This window comes from Mesoplodon mirus (genome assembly GCF_964341445.2).
Source record: "Mesoplodon mirus genome assembly, chromosome: 9".
Classification (NCBI taxonomy): domain Eukaryota; kingdom Metazoa; phylum Chordata; class Mammalia; order Artiodactyla; family Ziphiidae; genus Mesoplodon; species Mesoplodon mirus.
The window spans coordinates 66,911,865-66,937,538 of record NC_138985.1 but is presented as its reverse complement, the minus strand read 5'-3'; the positions used below and the strand labels follow the sequence as shown (position 1 = coordinate 66,937,538).

Genomic DNA, 25,674 nt, shown 5'->3' with positions numbered 1-25,674 from the left:
AACTTTGTGATCCCAACCAGTCTGGGGTCTACCTGCTTGCCGTCAGGGTGTAGTCACCATCCTCCACCTGGGTGAAGGTCTTAGTGTCTGTAGAGCAACTTAAAGATATGCATCAGATTGTTCTCTTTATCCCTTTAGGAGGGAGTCCTGTGATTCTACAGTCCTAATCATTAACTGCTTGCGCCTGCTCTTTGGAACACAGGAAAGGCCTAGGAGACTAAAGCCTTTTTTCCCTACAAACAAGAAGTGGAAGATATAGAGGGGCTTTTGTACCTGGGAAGGCCCCTCAGGGTCCTGATCAGGTTCAAACCCCCCTTTTTCTTTGATACTCCTCAATCTTGAGGGGTACAGGGGTGGGACAAGAAAGGGAATAAAGGTTTGCGTAGAGAGATTAATCATAGACTTACTAAGGGAATTTGGTTTTAGAGGGACTCAGTTTCATTATGTTTATTTTAGATATAATGTCCAGAGTTTTGTTGTACTTAGTGGGAGGAACAGAGAAAAATATATCTACTACATCTTCCCAGAAGCAGAAGTAAAGAGCCTATAATGCCTTGAAACACAATTTCAAGCAAAACTACTTGGCAATGACTTAGGGAGAAGTTACGGGGCCTTTCCAACAAAGACATCAGGAAGGCAATCAAATAAAGCCAGCCATAAGGAGTAACTGCCTTTTCAGATCCAATAAGATCTGTAAGCATCTTCAAATAGTAACAGTTACTTAAAAAAATCATAATACTTATGAGAAAACTTTTATGAAAATCTTAGAGCCTTAATTTATGAATCAATATAGGCCTACCACTAGGAGATATTTAAAACACATGATGTAGGAATATGGAGAAATTGTAACTTATCCCCTGGCCCTAGTTGAGCCAAAATCATCAAACTTTCAATGCTGCTCACTCCCTTTTCAAAGCCAGCACATCTGTTTTGTTTTGTTTTGTTTTGAAGAAAAGCAAATTAAAAAGGCCTCATGTGCAGCTTTATCTCTGTTTCTTCTTCTTTCTGAGTTCCTTCTTCTCTCCCCTTCCAGTCCTAGGAGAATGTTGTTCGTAAGAGGCAGACTTTTGTAAAGAAATATTCATTTTCGAGAGGAGAGCCCTATAAACAACCTAGAGAAACAAAAACAGTAGCTCACAATAAAAATGACAAAAACCATCTGATTGGATATAAAATCTCAAGAGTATAGGGATATAAACCTCAGGAGCTGGGAGATCAATTGATATGTCGGCCTGTGTTGTGAATAGCTCTGCGATGTAGGTTCACATAGTTGAAAGGCAGACAGCATTTCAGCAGTTAATTATAGAAACCTGTAGGGCTACATTTATTGGTTGCAGGAGGTCTATTCCAGCTAAAACTCAATAAACCAGGAAGAGGATCAGGTAGGAAATGCTCCAGAAAGCAATAAATAGATTTGGGCGGAGACCCAAATCTAGGAGACTGTCCCCAATATCTGAAATAATTTTTTCTTCCTTGTCTTCCTCCTTTCCTCGGGTTTTGGTTTGTGTGGAGTAGAGGGTTAGGGTGGAGAGAAAGGCAAAGAAGGGAACTGTTTCTCTATCAGTTACAAACGCGGATCTTGCACTCTGAACTAGTTTTTGGAAACATTGCTAGCACGTCAAAAACACTGAGAGAGCCTCCTTGGAAATTATCCAATTCCTTAAGGTACTTTCAACACCTGTGAGTGACTGGGCAGAGGTTAAAAAAGGTTACACTTGTGAGTGACTGGGCAGAGGTTAAAAAAGGTTAAAGTCAAAGGTTAAAAAAGGTTAAAGTCAACTCTGTTGATTCTGCTACTCCGATTAAAAGGTTAAGAACAACCTAGGCACGTGAATAAATAAAATGAATTCGGGGAGTGGTTCCTATTGCCCTAGCCACTCCTCACTCTTTCCTCCTGTACTACCATTCTGTAAAAAACGCAAGTCTTTCTTTGGTGTGCCCACGGCTCCCAACCCTTTCATGGGCTCAGAGAGGATGAGAACCCCGCTAAGTATCGCCCGAGGGTTCAAAGATTCAAATATGTACACCAAGCACAGATACAAGAAATGAATGTCTCCTTCTCTCTGACACACATACATATACAATACCTTCTGCATTTTCATTTACCTTTAGTTTTTACTTATGAAATGGATGCAGGATTTTCAAACATTAGAGAAATATATACTGGAATAGAGAGTGCAAGTTTCCAGCAATTCTATCCTTCAAAGAAAACAATATTAAGTTGTTTTCCTACAATTTTTCAAGTTCATGGAGAAACTTTTGGGTAAAATAAAATCAAATAATTTTAAAGTTATTGCATTCATGGTAGATTTCTGAATTTCATGAATGTTTCTCAACGAACAGACACTAAAAATACAAATGCTAACATCAAAAGACCCACGTTTTATTGAGGTTAAAAGTGGATCCCTGTACTTGGGAAGACTGGGAATTTTTGCTCTTGCTTAACTATTGCAGCAGCTGCCGCGAGTCAAAGTTATGCCCTTGACTGCAAGGAAGCAACACATGCAGTTACAACACTCCAAGGGGGCGGTTCTGAGGGTCAGACGCTCCAAGGAGGCGGTTGTGAGTGACAGCCGCCGCCTCCCACACACCCTTTGCGTTTTGATAAACAAGGAGACTCCAGCCCGCAGTCTGTACATGAGGGAGGAGCTTGGGGGCGGGGCCAGGGCTCCGGATGTGCTACTCCGAGAAGGCCTCCTATTCGTGGTTCGCAAAGGGCGGAGGATAGCGGAATTCTGATTGGTCTGCTTCCCTGTCCGTAAGGGGATTGACGTCCCATGTCCCGCCGGGCCGCGCCTCGGCGCCGCGCTCCTCCCCTCGCGGTAGGTGCCCGCCCCGAGCGGCAGAGCGCGTGCGCATGCGGCCCCACGCCGCAGCCGATCCCGCCCGCCGCACCACGCACCCTAGCAGTCAGTGGGTGAGCTGGGCTGGGAGTCGCGGAGGTCACCGTGGGGAGGCGGGGCGGGGGCAGCATGGCAGCCTCCTTACGGCTCCGTGGAGCTGCCTCCGGCCTCCGGTACTGGAGCCGCCGGCAGCAACCGGCAGTGGCCAGCCTTGCAGCGGGTAAGGACCTCGCGCCTTCTTCCCCAGTCCCTCCTCCGGCCGCCCGCTTCGCGCGCCCTGACGGCTGAAGAGGTCTTTTCACCGGAGGCACTGCGGTTGGATCGGGGCTTAAAACCCAACATTTTGACTGGTTCCAAGGCCTGGCCCCTTCTGCGGCTCGCGCCACTAGTGCTTGCCCCCATTCTCCCCACCCAGATCTAGATGAATGGCGTTCGGCGTCCTTTCGGGACTTAGGAAGGAATGGGAAGATCTTGGGGTAGAGAGAGGAGTATTTGGGTCCGAGTCGTGCTTCTTTGGAGTTAGGGCTTATGAGGACAATTGGAGGGCCCACCCCCTACCCACCCCAGCGACCCCTGGCCTTGCAGCGCTGGCTGGCCTTGCAGCGCCGCGGGTGGGCGCGCTCTCCGGCCGCAGCCCTGATTTTTGTTTTAATCACCTTAATTGTTTCTGATGTTTTTACACACGTGAAGTCTTACAAATCAGGTGATCAGTCTTTCCAGCAAAGTTTTAAGTCACCTTTGATCGGCCAGGCGGGCTTCCACCGCTTCTCTGTAACTGTGCTACCTGAAGATGGCACTTCTGTCAAATTATTAACCAGAATACTTACAACGTTCTCAAAATTGTGGCCTGAACCTATCCTGCTTCCGTCCCCTCCCACCCCTCATAACATTATAAGTTATGGAAGCTAACCATCGATTTAGGAAGAGGTAGTTTTTAGACCCACAGAGAACTAATCTTTAATTTTTCAGATGGAAGAACCTAAAGCCCCTTGGATAAGTGAATTAGGATATTACAGCAGGATCTAGAAAGTAGTCCTTGATTCTTTATGATTCCTGCACTTTTCTTCTACAGCAGGATTCCTCTTTAATTGGAAAATTGGTTGATTTTTGGGGAAACTGCCATTGTCTTCCTGTAAAATTTTTAGTTTTGAAAATGCACTATTTAGCACTCTCATACTTGGGAGATTGAAAAAGCCTTGGTATTAATTTTTTCTGATCTGTACTTTAAAAAAAGAGGCTGGGAATTGAGTTCTTAACAGCCTCCCTTCCTCCCCCTCAGTAAAAATCTAAGCAGAAGAGTGAATTTCCTCTCTGGCTTGATAAGGGAAAGCTCTATACGATGGGAGAGAACAGATGTATGATACAGAATCACAGTAATGAGATACAAACTCACAGAAATTGCCAAACTTGAGTGTAACTACTGTTTGAGCTACATGTATTGAACTACAAAAAATGCCTCCTACATTGGAGATACTTAAAAAAAAAAATCACTCTTCTGCGGTAGTAAATGTAGCACCAGTTTTCACATGAATGCACAATTCTTTCACTTTTGATTAGTCAAGGAAGACATACGTGCTGTTTAGTGGTTTTACAAGGTGTTCTAACGCTATTTTAATGAACCCTTGAAGTACCTTTTAGAGTTACAGGAAAGTTCTTAAAATGCATGGAAGAGTCTGAGGCCTGTGACTATAATAAATGCTTCTGTAGACTGGAAAGGCCTACCTTGAAATGCTGGTAGACTACTTTGGCATATAATCTTGTTCTTTGACCCAAACACATTGTAAGAATATAGATTTATGACAAATTAAAAAAATTTTTTTGTGTGTGATGATTGTTTAAAATGCTTCAGTAATTGTTTTTACTCTGTGGAATTGTTTTAAACATTTTTGTTAATTTTAATTTACTACAAAAGTGTTAACTTTTTTGATGTTAGAGTCTTAAAAGAAAAATTATGTGCCAGTTTGGAGTCTAGGGACATTAAGAAAAAGAACTGTGTTCAAATAGTAACATTATTTAGTGTTCTGAATTCTGTGGGATGTTTGTCTCCATGATATGTTTAAGATGTTTATATCATATGGAGGGTAATATTATAAAGATCTATACAGTTATTTACAGCTTGAAAAAAATGAGATCTAAAAGTTGCTAGTAATAGCATGTCATACTTTTAAAATATTTAAAGCATCGAAAAGGAAATAGAAAAATGAGAACTATTAAACTAGACATACATTACTATTTTTTTATACATTACTATTTCATCACCATTTAATAAAAGTAAGTTTTATGTTTTATCTTAAAAGATAATTAAATTTAGTTTCAGACTTCTTCGTACAGACAAAAAAATGACAGATGTTGACCCTCTACTGTCATTTGATTCACTAACAAGTACAAGGAAAAATAATTTGTAACAGATCATCTTAAAGCGACCACCTGACCAAAAGTGGAATGGGAAAATTAGCCAGCATTATAGACAGAAATGGGAATACAGTTCTTTTTTATTATTGGCTCTTTGTGTGTGTACGAAATCTGCCTTCAAAACAGCATAACTCGTTGTGTAAATAAAATATATGCCATTTTTCTCCTCTTTACATTAGCTTCTAGGGTTGCACATGAAACTCTGAAAAGCTGCACATGACTCTGGGGACCAAAAGTTGACCTTAAACTTGTGAAATTGCATAAGGAGAATACAGTTGACCCTTGAACAAAATGGGTTTGAACTGCATGGGTCAGCTTATGCATGGATTTTTTTCAATAAATTTGTACTACAATTGGTTTAACCTGAAGATTTGGAGCAGGCTGTGGAGGGCCAACTGTAAATTATATTTGGATTTTGTGAGGAGCGTCAGTGCCCCAACCCCACTCATTGTTCAAGGGTCAACTGTATTTCTAAAATAACTTGACCCAAATAATAAAGGCCTTTATAGAGTAAGTCACTATCCTTAGTTTAGTAACTCTTAGCATTAAAGCAAAAAGAATGCTTATGACATAATATGTAATAAAGTAGGACACAAAGTTGTATATACAGTATAGAGTCTCATAATGAAAAAATGCATTCAGAAGACTGGAAGGGCTATACAAAATGCTAACTGATTATTTTTGTGTAGTGAGATTAACTTTTTCCCTTATGACTTTATACTTTTTCGTATTTTTCAGTTTTCTACAATGAATTACTTTGATGAGAGAAAAAAAACCTTTAGAAATGTAAAATAATTAACCTATTACCAATTTTTGCATTTTGAAACTTAGAGTCGCCCGGTTTTTGGTGGCACTTCATGTTACCAAGATATGGATAACTTTGTCCATGTCCCATTGGAGAAAAAGGTCATAATCTGTAAATTTACATCTATAAATTTAGAAACTAACTTTGCCAACTTTTCTGGCTAGTTTCTTCTTCCTCCTGGCTGCCGCTTAAGTAGTGGTACTGAGAGTCACAAGAGTTTGCTGATTAGATACAATCTGTTCTTTAATCTCTAGTTCATTTCCTATTACATACTCTGATTTTTCACAGCATTTCTAAATCTTTTACTTAGGGCTGCCAATCTGTGAACAGTCATTTGCAGAGAGATGGAGGTACCATAATTGGTTTAGGTAGTTTGGAACTTGACCATAGGTCTGGGAGGAAAGGATATTGGAGAGTCAGCCTGCAGCGTTTGCTTAATGGTTGCTGCAGTACAAATTACCTTTGCTGGATCCACTTTATCACTATCTTTACTCTTGCTTCAGCACTGACTTTTATCTTCATTTGATGAAAACTCTCTCTAGTTAGTAATTGATTCATATAACATTATTAAACACTCACTGTATGCCAATTTATTTATTTCATTTATTATAAAAGTAGTTATAAAAGTTATATGCACATGGTAAAAACTCAAAAGGTTATAAAATGAAAAGTAAAAGAGTCCTTTCTCTAACTCTGACCCATCAGTCCAACTTTCTAGTTGTAACTGCCGTTTCTTAAGCATCTTACAGAAATTTGAAAACGTTTAATGCATATGTATTCTTTTTTCTCATATACTGTGTGTTACTATATATATAATGCTCTGCATCTTGCTTTTTTTCACTTAATATAACATGTCCTGGAGATTTTTTTCCTTATACTTTTAGATAGATATATCACATTCTTTTGAACATTACAATTTCATTGTATTGATTTTCTATGAAATATCAAGTACCTTGTTAATGTATATTTAGTTATTATAAAAAGTGCCCTGTTAATGTGTATTTAGTTATTTATAATGTTTCTGTTGTTACAAACATTCCTATAGTAAACTATATTTTTGTGTTGTTCAGAGTTTATATATAGTAGAGGTCAGCAAACTGTGGCCCAATAGCTGGGTCCCTGTTTTTGTAAATCAAATTATATTGGAAAACAAGCACAGCCACTTGTTTTTATATTGTGTATGGCTGTTTTAAAACTATAGTAGATGAGTTGAATAGTTGTGACAGAGGCCTCATGGCCCCAAACTGAAATTGTTTACCCCCTCACCCTTTAAGAAAAAGTGTGCTGACCCCTTATGTATAGTATAAATTCCTGGAAATGGAATTACTGGGTCAAAGAGTATGTACATTTTAAATTTAAATTTTATAATAAAATTCAAATGTAGATCCTTTTTTCAAATTGCTGTCTAAAAGGATGACATAAAATACAATTCTACAGTGTATGAGAGTATATGTTTTAGCAGTCCCTTCTAACCAAGTGTGAGTTTATCCAAGAAACACATTTGTCCAGCTGATAGGTGAAAATGGTATTACATTGCTTTGTTTTGCATTACTCTAGTTATGACAAGTTGAACATTTTTTCAAAGTTTTTTAAAAAATATTTTCTGTTAACTGTCATTTTGTGATTTTGGCATACTTTAAAACAATGGATTATTTACATTTTTTTCCAGATTTTAAAGTTATTTGCATATATAGTAAAGTAGCCCTATTTCTATCGTGTGTTGCAAGTGTTCTTCCTAGTTATTTGTATTTTGTCATGTTTGTGATTTTTTTTTGAGATGTGCTAAGTTTTTCCCCCTTGTTTTATTATGAACAGTTTCAAGCAAAGTGTTGAAAGAATAATGCTATGAACATCTGTGTACTCTTTGCTCAGTGTCAACGGTTGTTAACCAACCTTTTGCCATATTTGCTTTATTTCTTTCCAAGTATATTCATATCCCACCTGTATCATTTGAAATTAAAATGCAGACACTATGACACTTTCAACCCTAAATGATTCAGTGTGAATCTCCTAAGAAAGACTGTCTCCTACATAACCAAATTACCATTACCTAAGACAATTAGCACTTCCCTGGTATCATCCTAATATACAGCTCATATTTAAAATTTCATAATTTTCCTTAGAATGTCATAAGACTTTTCCCCCCCAAATCCAGATCCATTCAAACTTCACAAATTGCATTTGGTTGATATATCACTTTAGTATCTTTAGATTGAGAAATATCTTCTCTTGTTTGTTTTTTCTGTAAACATGTTGACTCTTTAAAAAACAGCTCTATTGCAATGTCGTTGACTTAACAATAAACTGCACCTGTTTAACATTTACAGTTTGATGAGTTTTGACGTGTTTATACCTGTGAAACCATCAAACCATCTTCACAATCAAGACAGTGAATGTATCCATTCACCCCTCCCCCATCAGTTTCCTCATGCCTCTCTACATACTCAAACATCTATAATTGTACAGTTTCACTGGCTAGATAGATTCGTATCTTGACAGTCGTTTTTTGTTTCAGTTCTTTAAAGATGATGCCCTCCTGTTTTCTCACTGGCTTTGTTTCTGACAGGAAATCTGCCTTCATTCTTGTCTTTGTTCCTTTGTACATAATGTCTTTTTTCTGCCAGTTGCTTTTGAGCATTTTGATTATGATGTGTCTTGGTATAGTTTTCTTCATGTTTCTTGTGTTGGGGTTCACTGAGCTTGGATGCATAGGGTTTATGGTTTTCATCAAATTTGGAAATTTTTCCCATTAGTTCTTCACATATTTTTCTTGTCCCCACTTTGCTCTCCTCTCATTTGAGGACTCCAGTTTCACTATGTATTTGGCTGGTTGAAGCTGTCTCACTGCTTACTAATGTTCTTTTTATTTTCTAAATTCTTTTTTCTGTGTTTTGTTTTGGATAGTTTCTGTTGCTTTGTTTTTAAGGTCACTATCCTTTTCTTCTGTAATTATATTATAATCCAACCTATTGCTGTGTCCTTTTACTACTGTATTTGAAATATTTCATATCTGTCTTTTCTATAGCCACCAGTCTTTATTAACTCTGCCCTTACTGTGGACTGAATGTAACCCTCCAAAATTCATGTGTTGAATCCTAATTCCCACTGTGGTAGTATTAGGAGGTGGGGCCTTTGGGAAGTAATTGAGTTATGAGGGTGAAGCCCTCATGAATGGGATTAGTGTCCTAAAAACAGGAAGGAGAGCTTGTCCTCTCTCTCTGCGCTCCAGAGATACAAGAAAATGGTCATCTACAAGCCAGGAAGTGAGAGCCCTCACCAGATACTGGATCTGTTGCCTACTTGATCTTGGTCTTCCCAGCCTCCGGAACTGTAAGAAATAAATGCTTGTTGTTTAAGTCATCATAACAACTATACTGTGGTATATTTGTTACAGCAGCTGGAATGGACTAAGACCGGCCTAGACAGTCACTTTTGTGTGGGTCTTTTTGCCTCCAGGCTCTTCCTTTAGTTCAGCCGTTGTACACTGCTGCCTCATTTCTGTCCTAAAGCACGGGTTTGGTCAGGTCACTTCTCTTGCCCAAACCTTTCAGTAACTACCTGTCTTAGTCTGTTTGGGCTGCTGTAACAAAATACCATAGACTGGGTGGCTTATAAACAGCAGAGAACTATTTCTCACAGTTCTGGAGGCTGGGAATTCCAAAATAAAGGTGCTGCCATATTTAATGTCAGGTGAGGGCCCACTTCTTGGTTCAAAGACAGCCATCTTTTCCCTGTGCCCTCACATGGTGGAAGGGGATGAGGGAGCTCTCTGCGGCCTGTTTTGTAAAGGCATTAGTCCCGTTCGTGAGGGTTCTCCCCTCATGATCTAATCACTGCCCAAAGGCCCCACCACCAAATACCCTCACACTGGGAATTATTTTTTCAATGTAGAAATTTTGGGAGGACCGAACATTCAGTCTGTGGTACCACCACTTGCTTACAAACTACACTCAAATTGTTTAGAGCATACTTCCCAGCCTTCCACATTATGGTTGCATTTTTTCTTTCAATCTTAATCTTCTTGTTTTGTTTCTTGGTGCGTCCTGTAGGAAGAGTGGAGGGCACTTAAAAATGAAGAACCTAGAGTCAGATTGGCTGAATATGAATCTTGGCATTACAATCTTATAAAGTCTTGGGCATTTTATTTAAACTAACCAAGTGTCAGGGACCTGAGCTGGAAGATAGGCTTAATGATGGGCTGGGATGACAGTGCTATTTATAAAGTACTGAGTATAGTGTTTGGCATGTAGTAAAATTGCCACAAATGTTAACTTTTACTATTATTCATTTTTTCTTGGCTTTACTATTTCCTTGCATATACTCATGTGCATACCTATTCCTTTTCTGTATGGAGCTCCCTTTTTTCCTACTCTGATTCCATTTGAAAGCCTACCCATCCTAGAATACTGAGGTCAAATGCTAGTTTTTTCAAGTTCCCAAACCAGATGAGTTCTTTAGTATCAGCATTATTTTTCATACTTTATCCTTCACTTTCATGTTTTAGTGTCTGTGTACATAGTTGTCCTCTTGTGTTTTAAGCTGGTTGAAAGCAAGGACTGTATGTCATTTGTGTCTTTGATGGCATCTGCCATGGTACATATGATAGTTGCTTCATATTTGTTGAATGTGTGAATGAATTATGGTTCTACCTTGCCATAGTTAAGTGTTTGACTTAGAGTGAGTTGCCTGTTAAAATTAACTGCATTTAAATAATAATATTCCTAGTTTCTGATGTTCTTAGTTAAATTATACCTTTTCAAGCTTAACACAGTAGTCAGGCATGCTAGTTGTTAGTATTAGAGTTCTCTTACAAAGTATACTTCTCATTCTGCTTCATATCAAAATAAAAATTCAGTGAGGTGTCATTTCTCTGTCATTAAACCCCTTGTGAACCAGAAAGTTAGGCACAGGACTCCTATCATACCCAGCATGTTAAACTCAGCACTGGTAAGGCGATGATGCACAGGAATGACACCCATCTTTAACAGAAATGTTAGAGACGGTCATGGAGTTCATAGGAATGATATGTGCTTCTGACCCAAGAAGACCTCTATTTCTTAAGCATTAGGGCTTCACATAATTTGCTTTTAGGAAATCTCACTACATTGAGATTAAGTTGAAGGAAGAGCAGGGATCCATTAGTTGGGAGGATCTGAAAAAGGGTGACTGTGATTAGTTGGTGCACTACACAGTTTTAAAACTGGAGTCCTTGAAAGAAAAAGGAAAAATAAAGCCGGGAAATGATACGGAAATGGGCAAGTGGAGTTATTTCTCTTTGTTCTCTCACTAGACCGTGAACTTTCGGAGGGCAAGGACCACATCTTGCTTGTGTCATAGTACTTCATGCAGTAAATACTTGAGTGGAGTTCTAAATCTAGAAATAGAGAAATCGTGTCTAATATTATTTTCATGGTGATGCGAAGCCTGTCTGCTCTCTTGCAAAAAGCATTACCTTGAATTGTATGCCCCAGTGTGATTTCAAAAAGCCTTTTGTAAAAAGGAAGAAAATCAAATCAAACAAAACCTGCATACAGCTTTTGTGTGTGTGTGTGTGTGTGTGTGTGTGTGTGTGTGAATTTATTTATTTATTTTTGGCTGCGTTGCTGTGCGCGGGCTTTCTCTAGTTGCGGCAAGCGGGGGCTACTCTTCGTTGCGGTGCGCGGGCTTCTCATTGTGGTGGCTTCTCTTGTTGCGGAGCACGGGCTCTAGGCATGCGGGCTTCAGTAGTTGTGGCTTGCGGGCTCTAGAGCGCAGGCTCAGTAGTTGTGGCTCATGGGCTTAGTTGCTCTGAGGCAGGCATGTGGGATCTTCCCGGACCGGGGCTTGAGCCCATGTCCCCTGCATTGGCAGGCGGATTCTTAACCACTGTGCCACCAGGGAAGCCCTGCATACAGCTTTTTAAGAATGATTTTCTTTTTCTGTAAATGGAGATGCCTCTTCTCTGAAAGTGCACGGAGTTGTTATCTCAGGGTCCTGAGACTGTTACCCTGGCCATGGAAAGCCCATGGAAGTGTCCCCCTGCTCTCTCCTAGGACCCCATTTATAAACTGGTGACTTTTGGTTGAAATACATTCTTCTGGGTTTAACATTTTTATTAAGATTGTTTTTTATACCATTGGAGGGGATGGTTTCTATAAATGTGGAAGTGGGAAGGTAAAACGTTTTCCCATTCTTGGACCTTGTCCAAGATACAGGTTTTATTGAATACTTCCAGTTTTTAATACACATTATTAGAGAAGGTAATATAGATAAGAGAATCTAGGATACTTCACTTAACAGGTAAAGTATATAATAGGTATTTAATAAATGATAACATTAAGTTTATTGTTAAAAATAGTAAAGGGATGTTATAGAGATAGAAAGCAGAAGAGAGAATGCTTAAAATTTTATGATTGTTTCCTGGAGAACTATACACTCAGAAGTTAGTCTGCCTATACATTGTTGATATCTTTAAATGATCATTAGTTTAAAACTAATCTTTACAAAGGTTTTTTTTTAAATAGAAAATATCAAAATAACAATTGACTTCTTAATATTGAGTGAATATTTACAATAAAACATGTTATCTGCTCCTGTTAAAACTAATGTATTGAAATCAGTGTGTTCTAGGTCAATGGCTTCTAAGACTCCAGTTGGATTCATTGGAGTAGGCAACATGGGGAATCCAATGGCAAAAAATCTCATGAAACATGGCTATCCACTCATTATATATGATGTGTTCCCTGATGCATGCAAAGAGTTTCTAGATGCAGGTGAACAGGTAAGACCTTTTCTTAAGATGTTTTTAGATTTTGATGTTTAAAAATGTTTTTTAGATTTTGACATTCCACATTCAAATAAGTGACATCTTCTTAGACGTATACACAATGGATTTGTAAAGTTAACTTGTTAGTTTTATTTCTCTATATGTAATATTATATGATATGTAAAATATGTGTACACACACACCCACACGAGACCGTGTACTAGTAACTGAATTTAGAGTTTTTTTCAAGATATGAAGGAAATTCTTCTTGTAGAGTGGTAATTGAGGGCTGAATGTAATCCCAGAACTGGGTGAGTACTAAAAAATTCCTGAGAAATATAGAAAAAGTCTAGAGAACAAATAAATAGTCAACTTCTAGGTAATAGACTTGAAATAAATACTGAGAAAATGCAATGTGTACCTAAAGAACAGGTTTAAGCAACTTAGAGGCTACTTGCAGATCTGGATATCCTCCATCTCCTTCTCCATCATGGTTTGTGTGCCATCTGGGGGTGGCAGCAGTGTTGTTTGAGGATGTGTGAGTATCATCTTGGAACTTTTCAGGGTAGGGTTGTGGCTGCTTATGCCCATATAGTCTCTGAATATTGACACTGTACCACCAGTGCAGCAGGTTTACTGATGACCTTAAGTAGCTTAGGGACTTAGACTTGTTGGAGAGGTTTGATCAGTTCTTTGTTCTGGGAAAGGTGGCTTTACCATCTTCAAGGATGGTAAGGAGTTCCAAGTTGATATTCAGTCTGGGATGGATTGTTTTTTGGAGGAGATGGATATTACTTTTTGGGATAACACATCTGTTTGATGTTGGCACTTTACAGTGGTTTCTATATTTATTTGTAAGAGTAACAACGGTACTTGGTCTCTAAACAGAGGAAATATCTTCAATTAAATACAGGATTTAATCAAAGTAATAACAGCATATTCTTCCGGCGTTTTGCAGAATAATATTCCCAAAGTTTTCATGTGTGTGTGTGTTTATGAAAGATCACATGAATTTCTCTTCCTCTTTCTACCCCTTCTAGTAATACAGAGGTGGAAATTGAATGGAAACTGATTTACCCTGGACTGGGAAAGCAGAAGCTTAGGGCCTTTCAAATTGTGACCAGTGCCATTACTCTGCCCTCTATTCCTGTAACACTTAACAACTTGCCTATGCAGAACTGAAATGGTCATCATCCCTTTGTGAATCTCTTTTCTGCTGCTTGCCAGATTTCCGGAGCTTCTGATGCTCTGCCTGAATTGCCTCATATTCTGAAGTTATCCTTGTACCTCCATTTCCCAACAAAATTCTTATATTTTTAGTGTTGCTAATTTTAGGTAGGTGTGAAGGAAGGCTACCTTAAGAATAAGACTTACACTTGAGTGAAGGAGACATTTACATTTTAAAAGAGAGAGAAAAGAAACTAATATTTAATGAGTACCTACTACGTGTCAGGTCTTTTACTAAATATTTTGTACATATTATCTAATTTTATCTTTGTAACAGAAGTATTTTCAGGAAACTGATGCTTGGAGAAGTTAAATAACATCCCCAAGGTTGCACAGTGAGTGAATGGCAAGAGCCAGGATCTGAACAAAGGTCTGTCTTTGACTTTGGAGCTTTAGCTCTTTTAATTACATGATGTGTAGTCACTAATTAATGATATTTATGTATGAGACATTTTTAAGTGTATGTGTGGCGTCTTCCTTGATGATTCTGAAATGTAGCTACCTGTTACCTATTTATAAACTAGACTACTAGAAAATAAAGTGCCTGGGTTTCTTTTGGATCAGTTAATGTCAGGCCAGTAATGATTATATACCACACCCTTATTTAATATGTTGTTTTGCACCAATGAAATTTGTTGGAATTAAATAATAGTTCTCTATTATGATGGATTGTATAGTGAGTGGGTATACAGTGGGTTGAATAGTGGCCCCCCAAAAGATGTCCTACAAAATTCTTAGAAGAAAACACAGGGGTAAATCTTCATGACCTTGAATTTGGCAAAGGATTCTTAAATATGACACCCAAGATCATGAGCAACAAAATTAAAAATAAGACTTCATCAAAATTGAAAACTTTTGTGCTCCAAAGAACACCAGCAAGAAAGTGAAAAGGTAACCCACAGAATGGGATAAGATATTTGCAAATCATATATCTGATAAGGACTTGTATCTAGCATGTATAAAGAAGTCATACAATTCAAACAGAAAGACAAGTGACTCAATTAAATTAAATGGACAAAGGATCTGAATAGACATTTCTCCAAAGAAGGTACAAATGACCGATAAACACATGAAAAGATGCCAATATCATTAGTCATCAGATAAATGCAACCAAAACCACAATGAGATTTCCACACCCACTGGGTTGGCTAGAATTACAAAGGCAGATAACAAGAAGTATGGAGAAATTGAACTGTCACACACTGCTGATGAGATTGTAATTCTACTCCTAGGTATATATGAAAGAGAAATGAAAACACATACCCACACAGAAACTCGTATATAAATGGCAGCATTATTCATTATAGCCAAAAGATAGAAACAACCTAAACGTCCCATCAGTGGTAAGCAAAATGTGGTATATCCATACAATGATATATTATTCAGCCATAAAAAGGGATGAAGCACTGACACATGAAAGTCCAGAAGAGAGAAATCTGTAGAGACAGAAAGTAGATTAGTGGCTGTTTACTGCTGGCTGGGAGAGGAGGGGAAAGAGGGAGGCAGGCAGAGGGGAGAGATAGCTAATGGATGTGGGATTTTTTTCTTGAAGTCATGAAAAGTTCTAAAATTGTGATGGTTGCACATATCTGTGAATACACTAAAAACCATCAAATTATATACTTTAGGTGGGCAAATTATATGTTATGTGAATTATATCTCAATAAAGCGATTTAAAAAAAAGATAAATGTCCAAGTTCTAACCCCCAGTACTTGTGAAAGTGACCTTATTTGGAAACAGGGTCTTGGCAGATGTAATTAGGTTTAAGATCTTGAGATGAGGTCATCCTGGATTTCAGGTGGGCCCTAAAGGCAGTGATGAGTGTCCTTACAGAGAACCACGAGGGGAAAGCCGTGGGAAGTCGTAGGCAGACTTCAGAGTTATACTGTAGCAAGCCAAGGAACACCAGGGGCAGCCAGAAGCTAGTAGAGGCAAAGGAGGATCTTCCTTTGGAGGCAGCGTGGTGCTGCCTACACCTTGCTTTCATACTTGTGGCCTCCAGAGCTGTGAGAATACATTTCTGTTTTAAGCCACCGTGCTTGGGGTAACATTGTGGCAGCCACTGGAAACCAGTACAGCTAGAATCTACAAAATGGGTTTAGAACCTGCCCTTTCCACTTAGTATCTGCAATCTCAGGCAAGTTATTTAGTGTCTCTATATCTGTTTCCTCATGTGTGAAATAATAAGGATAATAATAATAACCTTTCTCAGGGAGTTGTTACGAGGATTAAATGAATTCATATATGTAACGAGCTTAAAATTGTGTATGGCACAGTAAACAGTGTGTGTGTTAGCTCTAAGTTCCCATAAGTCTTGGTTTCACCTCTGCTCTACCGAGCTATTATTCCGTTTCTAATGCTTTCTATTCACATGACAATGTCAGAGTCTCTCACTTCTTTGTGAAGAAAAGTTACTTTTTATTGCTTTGATCACTATGGGTTAAGGCTACCTTAGAATCTCTTAGCAAAACAGGATAGGACCTTCATTAATTTACTAATTTGACTGATGTTTCTTGAGTACTTTCTATGTGCTAGGTACTGGGAATATAGCCCAGAACAAAACAGTTACAGTCTTTGCCTTTGGGGACCAACAGGAGGTGTTAGATTATCAAACCACACAAATATGTGATTCCAAATTGTGATGTGGAAAGAAGAGTCTCCTCAGTTTTCAGTAAAATCCGCATTACGTTGGCTGTGAGGGCAGTCAGGGACGTCTGAAGACTAGACATTTAGGTAGATAGCACAAGAATAAGCAGGATTTATTCAGGTGAAGAATGGGGACAAAGGAGCAATTTTCTTTAAAAGTGGAAGCCTCTCTCTCCAGGTTTCTAGAGATTTCTACTTTAGGTCGACCGATACAGGTTGAGTACTTCCCATGTGTCTAGCAGTCCGCCTAGTGCTGTGGAGAATAAAACAGGTTGAGTTGGATGTGGCAATGTATTAGATGTGTCTCAGGTGGCAAGACTAAATAATAGAAGGGAGTTTTTATTAAAATTGTATTTTGACAGTAATGTGCTGAAGCAGGTTTTGAGGGGAAAAATAATAAGTAACTCTTAAGAGTCATTTCATTTCTGATAGAGAGCTGCATAAATATTGTGCTTAATCTTCGCTCACCTACAAACAGAAATGCTGTAGCCTGAAATGAAAGTCATGGAGACGAGATCTCTTGGATTCCTGGATAGAAATCAGAGGGTTCTAGGACACAGACTTAGTCATTAGATTTTCCTTCTTCCTTGAGATACATAAGTGGGTGTGGGGAAGGAAGGAGGATGGGTTCTGGGTGGCTGCCCGTCCCAGATTAGTGAAGCGTGAGACTCTCTTAGCTTCTGCCCACAGCTCCCAGCCCTGCCCCACTCCCAGCACACGGTGGGAAAGTTGCGTGGGCGGTTCACACTGGGGCGGCAAAGCCTGGAAGGCAGAACCCTCTTTTCCCACGTCCCATCTCCCTCACCGCTCTGCTTCCTCTCAAGAGTCTTGACTCTAAGAGGTCCTCTGAGTATTGATTACAACAGCAGTGGAGGGCAGGAGAACGTGAAATTGAGATAAATGACAGGAGAAGGGTAAAGGGTAAAAAAGCTTTGGGCCTGAGGGGAAATATTCTGTCATAATAAAATGAAAACATTTGTTGATAAATGATTTTTATGCCGGCAGCTTAAAAACCGTTTTGAACAGCAGCAGTGTCATTTGAGCAAATGTAATTTCCTAAGACCCCTACATTAAAAGGTAATGTTAATTTGGATGTGTGACTTCTGATGTGTTAAAATGTCAGTAGTACTAATTCATAGCTATATTGTTTTAAAATGTTTGATAAAGGAAAAAGTGAGTTTCATTTTACTACTAAAAGACAAAGAGAAGACGGGATGAGATGGAAAAATATAGGTGAAAACTTCTTGCCATTGTGCACAATAGTGCAGTGAATGGATTAAGAGTTCAAAAATTCAGAGTATATTTGAGTTGACTCTTACATTTAAAGGACAGGTGTCCCTTTCTTTCCCTGATGTTACTATCTCAAGTGAAGTCGATGAAATGGCAGCCAAAGAAAACAGAAATTTTTTCCCTCAAAGTTTGCAGAAAACATGGCTAGTTGATTTCAAATGTCAACTGTGCTTTCAGTGGGAAATTTGCAGGGAGAGAAAGTACCAAGCTAGACATATCTGGATCAAAAAGCAATCAACTAGTTCTAAAGATCTTTGGACATCTCCATGAAGAAGTGCTTTTTCGTTTTTTTAAAAGCAAAAACTGGGGATTTATTGTTTCATGTAAGTGAAGAGTTGGGGAGTGGCCTGAACCCAGGCACAGCCGAATTTTGGGCACAGATGTAATTAGATCCGTTTCTGTCTGCTTCTTGGCTCTGCTTTCCACGGGCCGGCTCCTCCCTCCCCTCAAGGTGCAAGGTCCACCTGCAGTTCCAGGTGAAGTGCTTTAGGGTGTTACCACCCTGGCGGTTTTCCTTCCAGCTGTACCTAGTAGTAAAAAATACTACGTGGGTTATGAAGGAAATAAAAACTTGGACATGTTAAAATGCTTCACGTGCCTGACTGTATTTAATGAACTTATTTATACCTTTACATGTTAACCAATTCTATTAGGGCACTTATAATTGGTTTAATATGTTACTTGTGGTCATTCCCATAAAAAATTTACGGTTTCCTCTCTCCGTATCCCTTTATTATATCTTTATTTCTGTTGGAAACTCGGGTTTAACATACAATGCATCATTTCAACTTCTAGCATCTGTTCTAAGAATGTAACCCATGATAATTATCAGGCGTTTGGGTATTAGAAATCGTGAATCAATAAATTGTGAATGTAGTGGTTTGAAAGCATAAACCCAGAAGGAACCTGGCTGCCTGAGCTCAGATCTCAGCTCTGTCATGTGCTGGCTGTGTGACTTGTAGACAGATTATTTAACTTCTTTGTACTTAAATTTTCTCATCTTATGAATTGGCAGTAGTATAGTACCTTACTCTTAGCCCTGGGGAACCTGGCACATAGAAAGTACTGTTACTACTGTTAATGGTTGTTGCTTTAGTATCTATACCATATTTCTCCCAAATCTTCATTCCCCAACACCACACATATAAATACACCACTGTGTTGGCTGAGTCGCTGAGTCCAGAGTCGTTGGGAATAGAATTGTAGACATATTTTTAAATGAAGGAGTGATGATAAAAATTAAAACCAAATTAGGAGATAAAGTGATTTGACTGCATCCCTGCTTAAGAATATATTCTGCAGAGTCCCCTGTGTCCTTTTATTTTACAGAAGATACCAATTTCTCTTTTTAAGTGGTAGCATTAAGGGCATGTGACTTGTGCTTTGTTTTCATTTTCATTGTCTGGGAATTTCCTTGGAGATGCCTCTGATTGGTGCCAGAAGTCTTGGGACTTATGCACCATTTCTGTTTGAGTTTTCTGGTTGAACTAGGCTTAATTGGATTCTCTTGTTTTCTCTCTAAAAACTTGGGAACCATCTTGTTGTTCCTGGGTTATAAGGCTGAACATGTTTGGTTAAGTAATTCTATTGAGATCTAATCTGGCATCCACTCAGGTTTTGTTAGATGAGAACTTTAGAAGTCTCTTGCTGAGTGGGCTTCATCATTGTTGACCACATGTTTCAAGATGTAGGCAAAAACCGTTCTGGTCAGCGTTTTAAGGGTAGTGCAATTTTGAAGCAACAGTATGCTTTTCTACTTGGAAAGATTAAAATACGCTGAGTGGCAAGTTTAACCGAGGTCATGTTCATCTTGTTTCTTTGCAAGTTTCTCTTACCCATTTGGTTTATGTGGAAGCAATGCTGAGCTTCGCTTATGTGACTGTTTTGTCTAACAGAGACGGCGAGATTTTTCTCTTTATGTAAAACAACTAGGTTAACTGTTGTCTCCTTCCATTGGATCTGTAAAAAGGAAGTGCAGTTACTTCAGATTACTCTGGGCCCTGATGCCCCCATCATTCCTCCCGTCACCCACCCAGCAAAGCAGATTTTGTCTTTAATCTGTCCAGTTGTCTAATCTTTATATTGTACACCTGCCATTGGTGCTTACTAGCATAGAGATGAATCTAGTTGCAGAAATTCTTAAAGACTGTAGATATTGTGAAGGGAACCAATCTCCTGTCATCAAAATTAAAATAATGGAAAAGTAGGGTCACCTTAATTCACAGTGGTGTAAGAACGAGGCAGTTGGAATTATCAAGAGATTCTTCTGGGATGGCCATGACAGTCGGAGCAGAGCCATGTTCCAGAGTCAGCCAGATCAGCGACCGTCCACACACGTGGAGGTGTCGAAGAGTCCTGCTAATGCTTTACATTTGTACTGAGTCATTGAAGATGCTTCCTATACCATCAGCCCTTTTTCACAGAGTCCGTACCTTCCTAGAATTTAAGGTTACTAAATGTGAAAACTTCCCTTGCCTAAGTTTCCTTTCTACTTTGGAGATAGAAACGCTTAAAGATAATCCAAATCACTATTCTTATTTTGTAGACTCGTAAACTGAAGCCAGAGAGGTTAAGTGATTTGCACAAAAGCACAGATGATCTAGTGGCTGAGCTATAACTAAACCCAGTCTCTGGCTTCCCAAATTAGTGTTCCTTTCCCTCATCCATGCTGTCTTTGCTTATCCATTCAATTAGCAAATGTAACTGAAGGGACTCTAATTAGATTGGCTCCTAAAGGCTTTTGTGGTGAGTGTCAGACTGGCAATAAGGTTTGTTTTTTTCCTGCCAGCTTTTGAGTCATGGCCAAATTTTGCTAGTCAGTTATTTCAAAGTCTTGAAGTCATCACTTGGAAGGCAAGATGATTTGAATAACTGGACACACGTGTCTGTCTGTCTAATAAACATGCCTTCTGTAGTGCAAATTAGAGACGGTTATTATAACGTACCAAATGTATATAGTTGTTACATATGGAGCAGTTGTGGCCAGTACAGTGGTGACATTCCAGCTATCACTGTCATTGTGTGTTTTTTTCCGGACCTGTGAGCTTTGACACTACTTTCCTATATATTTGAGGGGTTAGCAGTACTCTGGCAACCCAGGCATCCCAAGAAGCAGATGCTGGGGATGCAGGGGGCTGATTGGCCACCCCATGCACTTGGCAGTTGCATGAATTGGCACTGCCAATTCATGAGCACAAGAAGCTTGGAGGTGTGAAGTATTCCTAGGTCTGTGAGCTAATTGTTGGTGCCCCTGAGGGCATGTCTCAAGGAGTTATCTAGATGGAATTGAATTTCCTTCAGTGGAAGAGACTCTCAATTCCTAAGAGAAAGTCTGAAGTTGACTCTTAGACCTCAGGGCTGGCTTACTACAGTCCCTGAAAGATCAAGAGAGATGGAGCTGAGATAGAAGGAAAGGCAACTGAAAGGTATGCCACCATTATGCACGCCTTTATTACTTCATTTAAATAGGATGAACAGATGGGGCTCTCTGTGTAACCCATATTCTTGACACAGTCCAAGAGTAGAGAATTATGACTCCTACAGCTTTTCCTTTTCTTCTCATCTTACTGAGCTGTTTTTTTTCTTGAGGAAACTTGAATTGTTTGCCAGGAAATAGTTGCCTCTTTTCAAATCTCAGTATTTGTTTGAGTGTAGGAAAGGTTTTCACCTAACTTAAGTATTACTTTGTAATTTGATGGAAAAAAATTTTTTTCCATAATTATTTGTGGCCAATCCCCACTATATATCAAAATATACATATTGTTGAATATGCCACTTTGTAGACTCTAAAATGCTGTATCGCCTTTAGATGAGAGAGACTGTCTTTTTTTTTGTTTGTTTTTGGCTTTAGACTCTGAGGTGTTTAATATTATCATTTAGTACACAAAGTGCCAGGATACTTGATTATCTGAAATTTTAGAATACAACTTATGAAATTATGTTAAAACTGCATTTCTGTAGAATTTGATTTAGAAGCTGATAGTCTCTTATGGAAGAATGAAATGTAATTGCTTCTAGCTCATAATATTTAGATTGCACACTGTGTTTGGTTTCTCATTCTTTCATCAGCTGTACATCAAAGACAGAAAGAAAATGTTTCATTTACTTCCACCACATGAAAAGCAGAGGCATTCCCATTCCTAAGATGCTTATGTGCCAGTTCACATTTCCTAGTAGAAAAGACGTCAGTTTCTAATGCATATGTAAATATTCCTATGGAGAAATTTTTGATTATCCTTCTGATAGTTCTTTGTCTTTTCTTTAAAGAGAGAAAAGGCTTTGGAAAGGAGCTTTCGTGATAATTGGGGTGATAGATTCTTTCTGTTAATGGAGAGTTTCAGTCAAGAAGTGATCTCCTGGTCTCTTCTGGCCTCTTTGGTTGCTGATCAGCTGGCCAGGTGTATCATGGTGTATATATTCGAGAGAGCAGGGGGTGGTGGAAATGTGAGTGAGCGTATGTACACCCATACTTGTAAACATATGTACAGAGGATGGGCAGAGCAGCTTTCCTGTACAGTATGTTCACGGTCATCATTAAAGCAGAAGTCAGAATTCTGACTTCTGAGAGAGAGAGCGAACCTTGATGCCTGTTCGTATGTCGTTGTTGTATATATGGTTTCCACAGGAGACCTGACAGCTCATGCTCTCGGGCTTCATGATGGTACTCACATTCAGTGCAGTACATGCTTATGTCCTTGTCCTGACTTTTTATAAAACAGGCTTAAATTTTTTTTTTCTTGAAAATAGAGGCTGGAAGATAGTGCTAATGGGGGCTTGAGAATTTACTTGTGGATTTTGCTGCCCATGAAATAATTGGTGTATCCTGTAGTTCAGCTACCAAGTCTGATATACTAGAATGTTTTTCTTAGAGCATCTACCAAAAAGTATGCTGTTTAAGAATCCAACTTAGAGGAATCCATGAGAAGTGTGTCTGTTCCCAGGACTGTTGGGTTTTGCCCTTTTCCCCCTCAACTCACTTTGCACTTTTTAAAGTAAACAATGGATGTGATTCCATAGAAATTGCATCTGTATGTGTGAAGGAATGGACTCTATTTTAGGCAGTAAGGGTTTTTTTTGCCCTTTTTTTGTTTTTGTCTTTTGAAAACAAGGATTAGTTTTTATTCACTGTCACTATTATGGGCATGCATAAAAAGTGGATCCTACTTGTACTGTAGAAGCTGCTTGCATTTAATTTAAATAATGTGCCGTTGCAATTTTTTTTTTTAAAGGTAGTGTCTTCCCCAGCAGATGTAGCTGAAAAAGCTGACAGAATTATTACAATGTTGCCCACCAGCATCAATGCAATAGAAGCTTATTCTGGAGCAAATGGAATTCTAAAGTATGTATTTCTCAACTGTAGATATGTTCTTGTTATGAGAGTTTATGAATTTCACATTTGTTAGAACTACTGTGAAATAACAATTATGTTTGTTAAACTTTCTTTTACTGTTTTCTTATGTCTTAAAAGTGAATGGTGTGGTTTCTCTCATTGTAAAGGGTTTATTTTTTCACTGAAGTCAAGTATGTGACTTTTGGGAATAAATTTTTTTTGCTTTCTGTTTCTTCCTTTTAATCTTGCGTTAAACTTACATTGGTAACCTGTTTAAGAGATTTTTAAAGCTTGCATTTTAAACTGTACAAATGTTACAAGCATAATTTTCTTACGGTTTATAGAAATTCAGGAAAAGATTTCTATGAAAAATAAAATGAAGCATTGGAAAGAACACCATTATTAAAAATTTATTATAAAATAAAAAGTTATTGTATGTCCTTTGGGTTAGTTCATCTGTAGTAAGAACTTTGAGAAGGTAGAATTAAAGATTAGCAGTAGCTCTTTAAATAATATATAATTTAGGTCAGAGTTTCCTACTCAGTAACTAGCTTCCCTGGCTTTGAGAACCTTTTGGTTAATTGCTACCTATTGCCAAACCCTTGTGGTTATATTAGGATGACAGCGGTTGAGTTTAGTTTTCTGGTCTTACTGATTCCAGTTCCTAACTTGTTTTGTTGTTGAAGTTCAGCAGAGAGCTAGAGCAAACTGGTAGGCTTTGTAGACACATGAAGGGCTCAAGGAAAGGGTTTAATTTCATGAAGCTGTAATACATGAAATTTGAGGTTTTGGGAAATTGAATTGCTTTGGAAAACTAGCAAACTTAGAAGCAACAGACACTTGAATATTAGGCAGAAAACTGATAAGATAAATGTTTAGATTTCAGGGAAAGTTGAAAGACTCTCATTTTGGATGGAGCCCTCAGGCCCACAGTGTGTGAGTGGTCCTGAGGTGACCTAGCTGTCTCATTACCTAGTCTTTTCCAATTATGGCCCTGTTTTACGTCTGAAGAAAAAGTTACTAAAAACTTTGTGGAGACAAAATCCTATGTTTATTAATATCCTTTACTAGGAATATGGTGGCCAGCAACCAGGGCAATTTTGTCTAGGGAGTGCTTTGAAAGATTGTGGCTTTACATTGAACTGTAATTTGCTTCTCATGGGTAGGTCTTTATTTTCTTCTGGGTCAGGATCATTTCCCCACACCCTGTGCATGTATAATTTTTGAGACCATTTCCCATTTGCTTAAAGCTTTAAGATCTTAAAAATATTAATATCACAGAAGACTGGTAAACTTAATTCTTATATTTTTAGGGTATGTAAAGTGGAATTCCACATACTGAGGTGATCTATAACAGAGTGTGCTATTTCTTTTCTATGGAACATACCCAGCCATTGCATTTGGACCAGATCAATTCATATGTCTAAAATTGTTGTTTAAAGCATTTTGCGTGCTATTTTTTTTCTGTAGAAAAAAATTTCTTTTTTATAGTTTTTAGCAATGATTTTCTATTTCCCCTTCAATATTTTTATTAATTCAGTTCTAACTTTCCAATCATGGTTATGATTAAATGTCCTCTGGGTTAGTTTATCTGTAGTAAGAATTTTGGAACGTTTGAATTCAAGGTTAGCCATAGCCCTTTAAATAAATTGTAATTTAGGTCGGTTTCCAAGCCAGTGAAGATAGGCATAGATTATAGACTGTAAGGGAACTATATAGGTATATATAGAACTGTTTTACTTTAAGAATGCCATTTAAATATTGATGTAAAATATGATATATGAGAAGACTGCTTCCCCCTTTTACCAATGTTTGTATATAAATTTACTGTAAAGAACAAAAAGTCTCTGTGAGATTTTATAGGTCCATTCCTGTATTTTCCTTTCTGCCTGTTTGATGTTTTATTTTGTCTTTACAAAGTTGCAGTTATTAAAGAATATGCCATCCTAAAGCAAATGGCTAAATTTTAACTGCTTATGTTTATTCTACCTAGTGGAAAAGAAATGGATATGTGAAATTTGCAATATGGCTTGTTAAAGACAAATAAATTACTTTTTAAAGAGACCCAGCTACTTTACAAACAAAAATTTAAATCCTACTAAGTAGCCCTTTTAAAGTTAATAGGTGTTTTAAATTGCTTACATCTTAGCTTACCTATATTATGGTTAGTGTGTATTTCACCTGAAACCAGAATTTATACCATATAGATTATTAGATTATTTTGGTTTCTTTGAAATAGTTCAAGTTTACTTTGAACTATAATTGATCTGAAAATGAATTTGAGATTTTGAACCAGTTCCAATAATGTTTTTAATATTAAACCAAAGACCTCCTTGATATCTGGTGAATTTTAGCAGATTCTGATATAGGTAGTTG

At 38.2% G+C, this 25,674-nt stretch overlaps 1 protein-coding gene across 1 annotated transcript in view; it reads left to right on the top strand.

Moving 5' to 3' along the window:
• Positions 1-2,857: 2,857 nt before the first annotated feature.
• HIBADH (3-hydroxyisobutyrate dehydrogenase) overlaps positions 2,858-25,674 on the top strand; it is a 105,973-nt gene continuing 83,156 nt past the window's right edge. Inside the window, exons 1-3 of the mRNA XM_082633037.1 lie at positions 2,858-3,063; positions 12,660-12,820; positions 23,198-23,307. Of these exons, the coding sequence (XP_082489163.1) occupies positions 2,973-3,063; positions 12,660-12,820; positions 23,198-23,307 (362 nt within the window). The 5' untranslated portion in view covers positions 2,858-2,972. The remainder of the gene's footprint in view (positions 3,064-12,659; positions 12,821-23,197; positions 23,308-25,674) is intronic.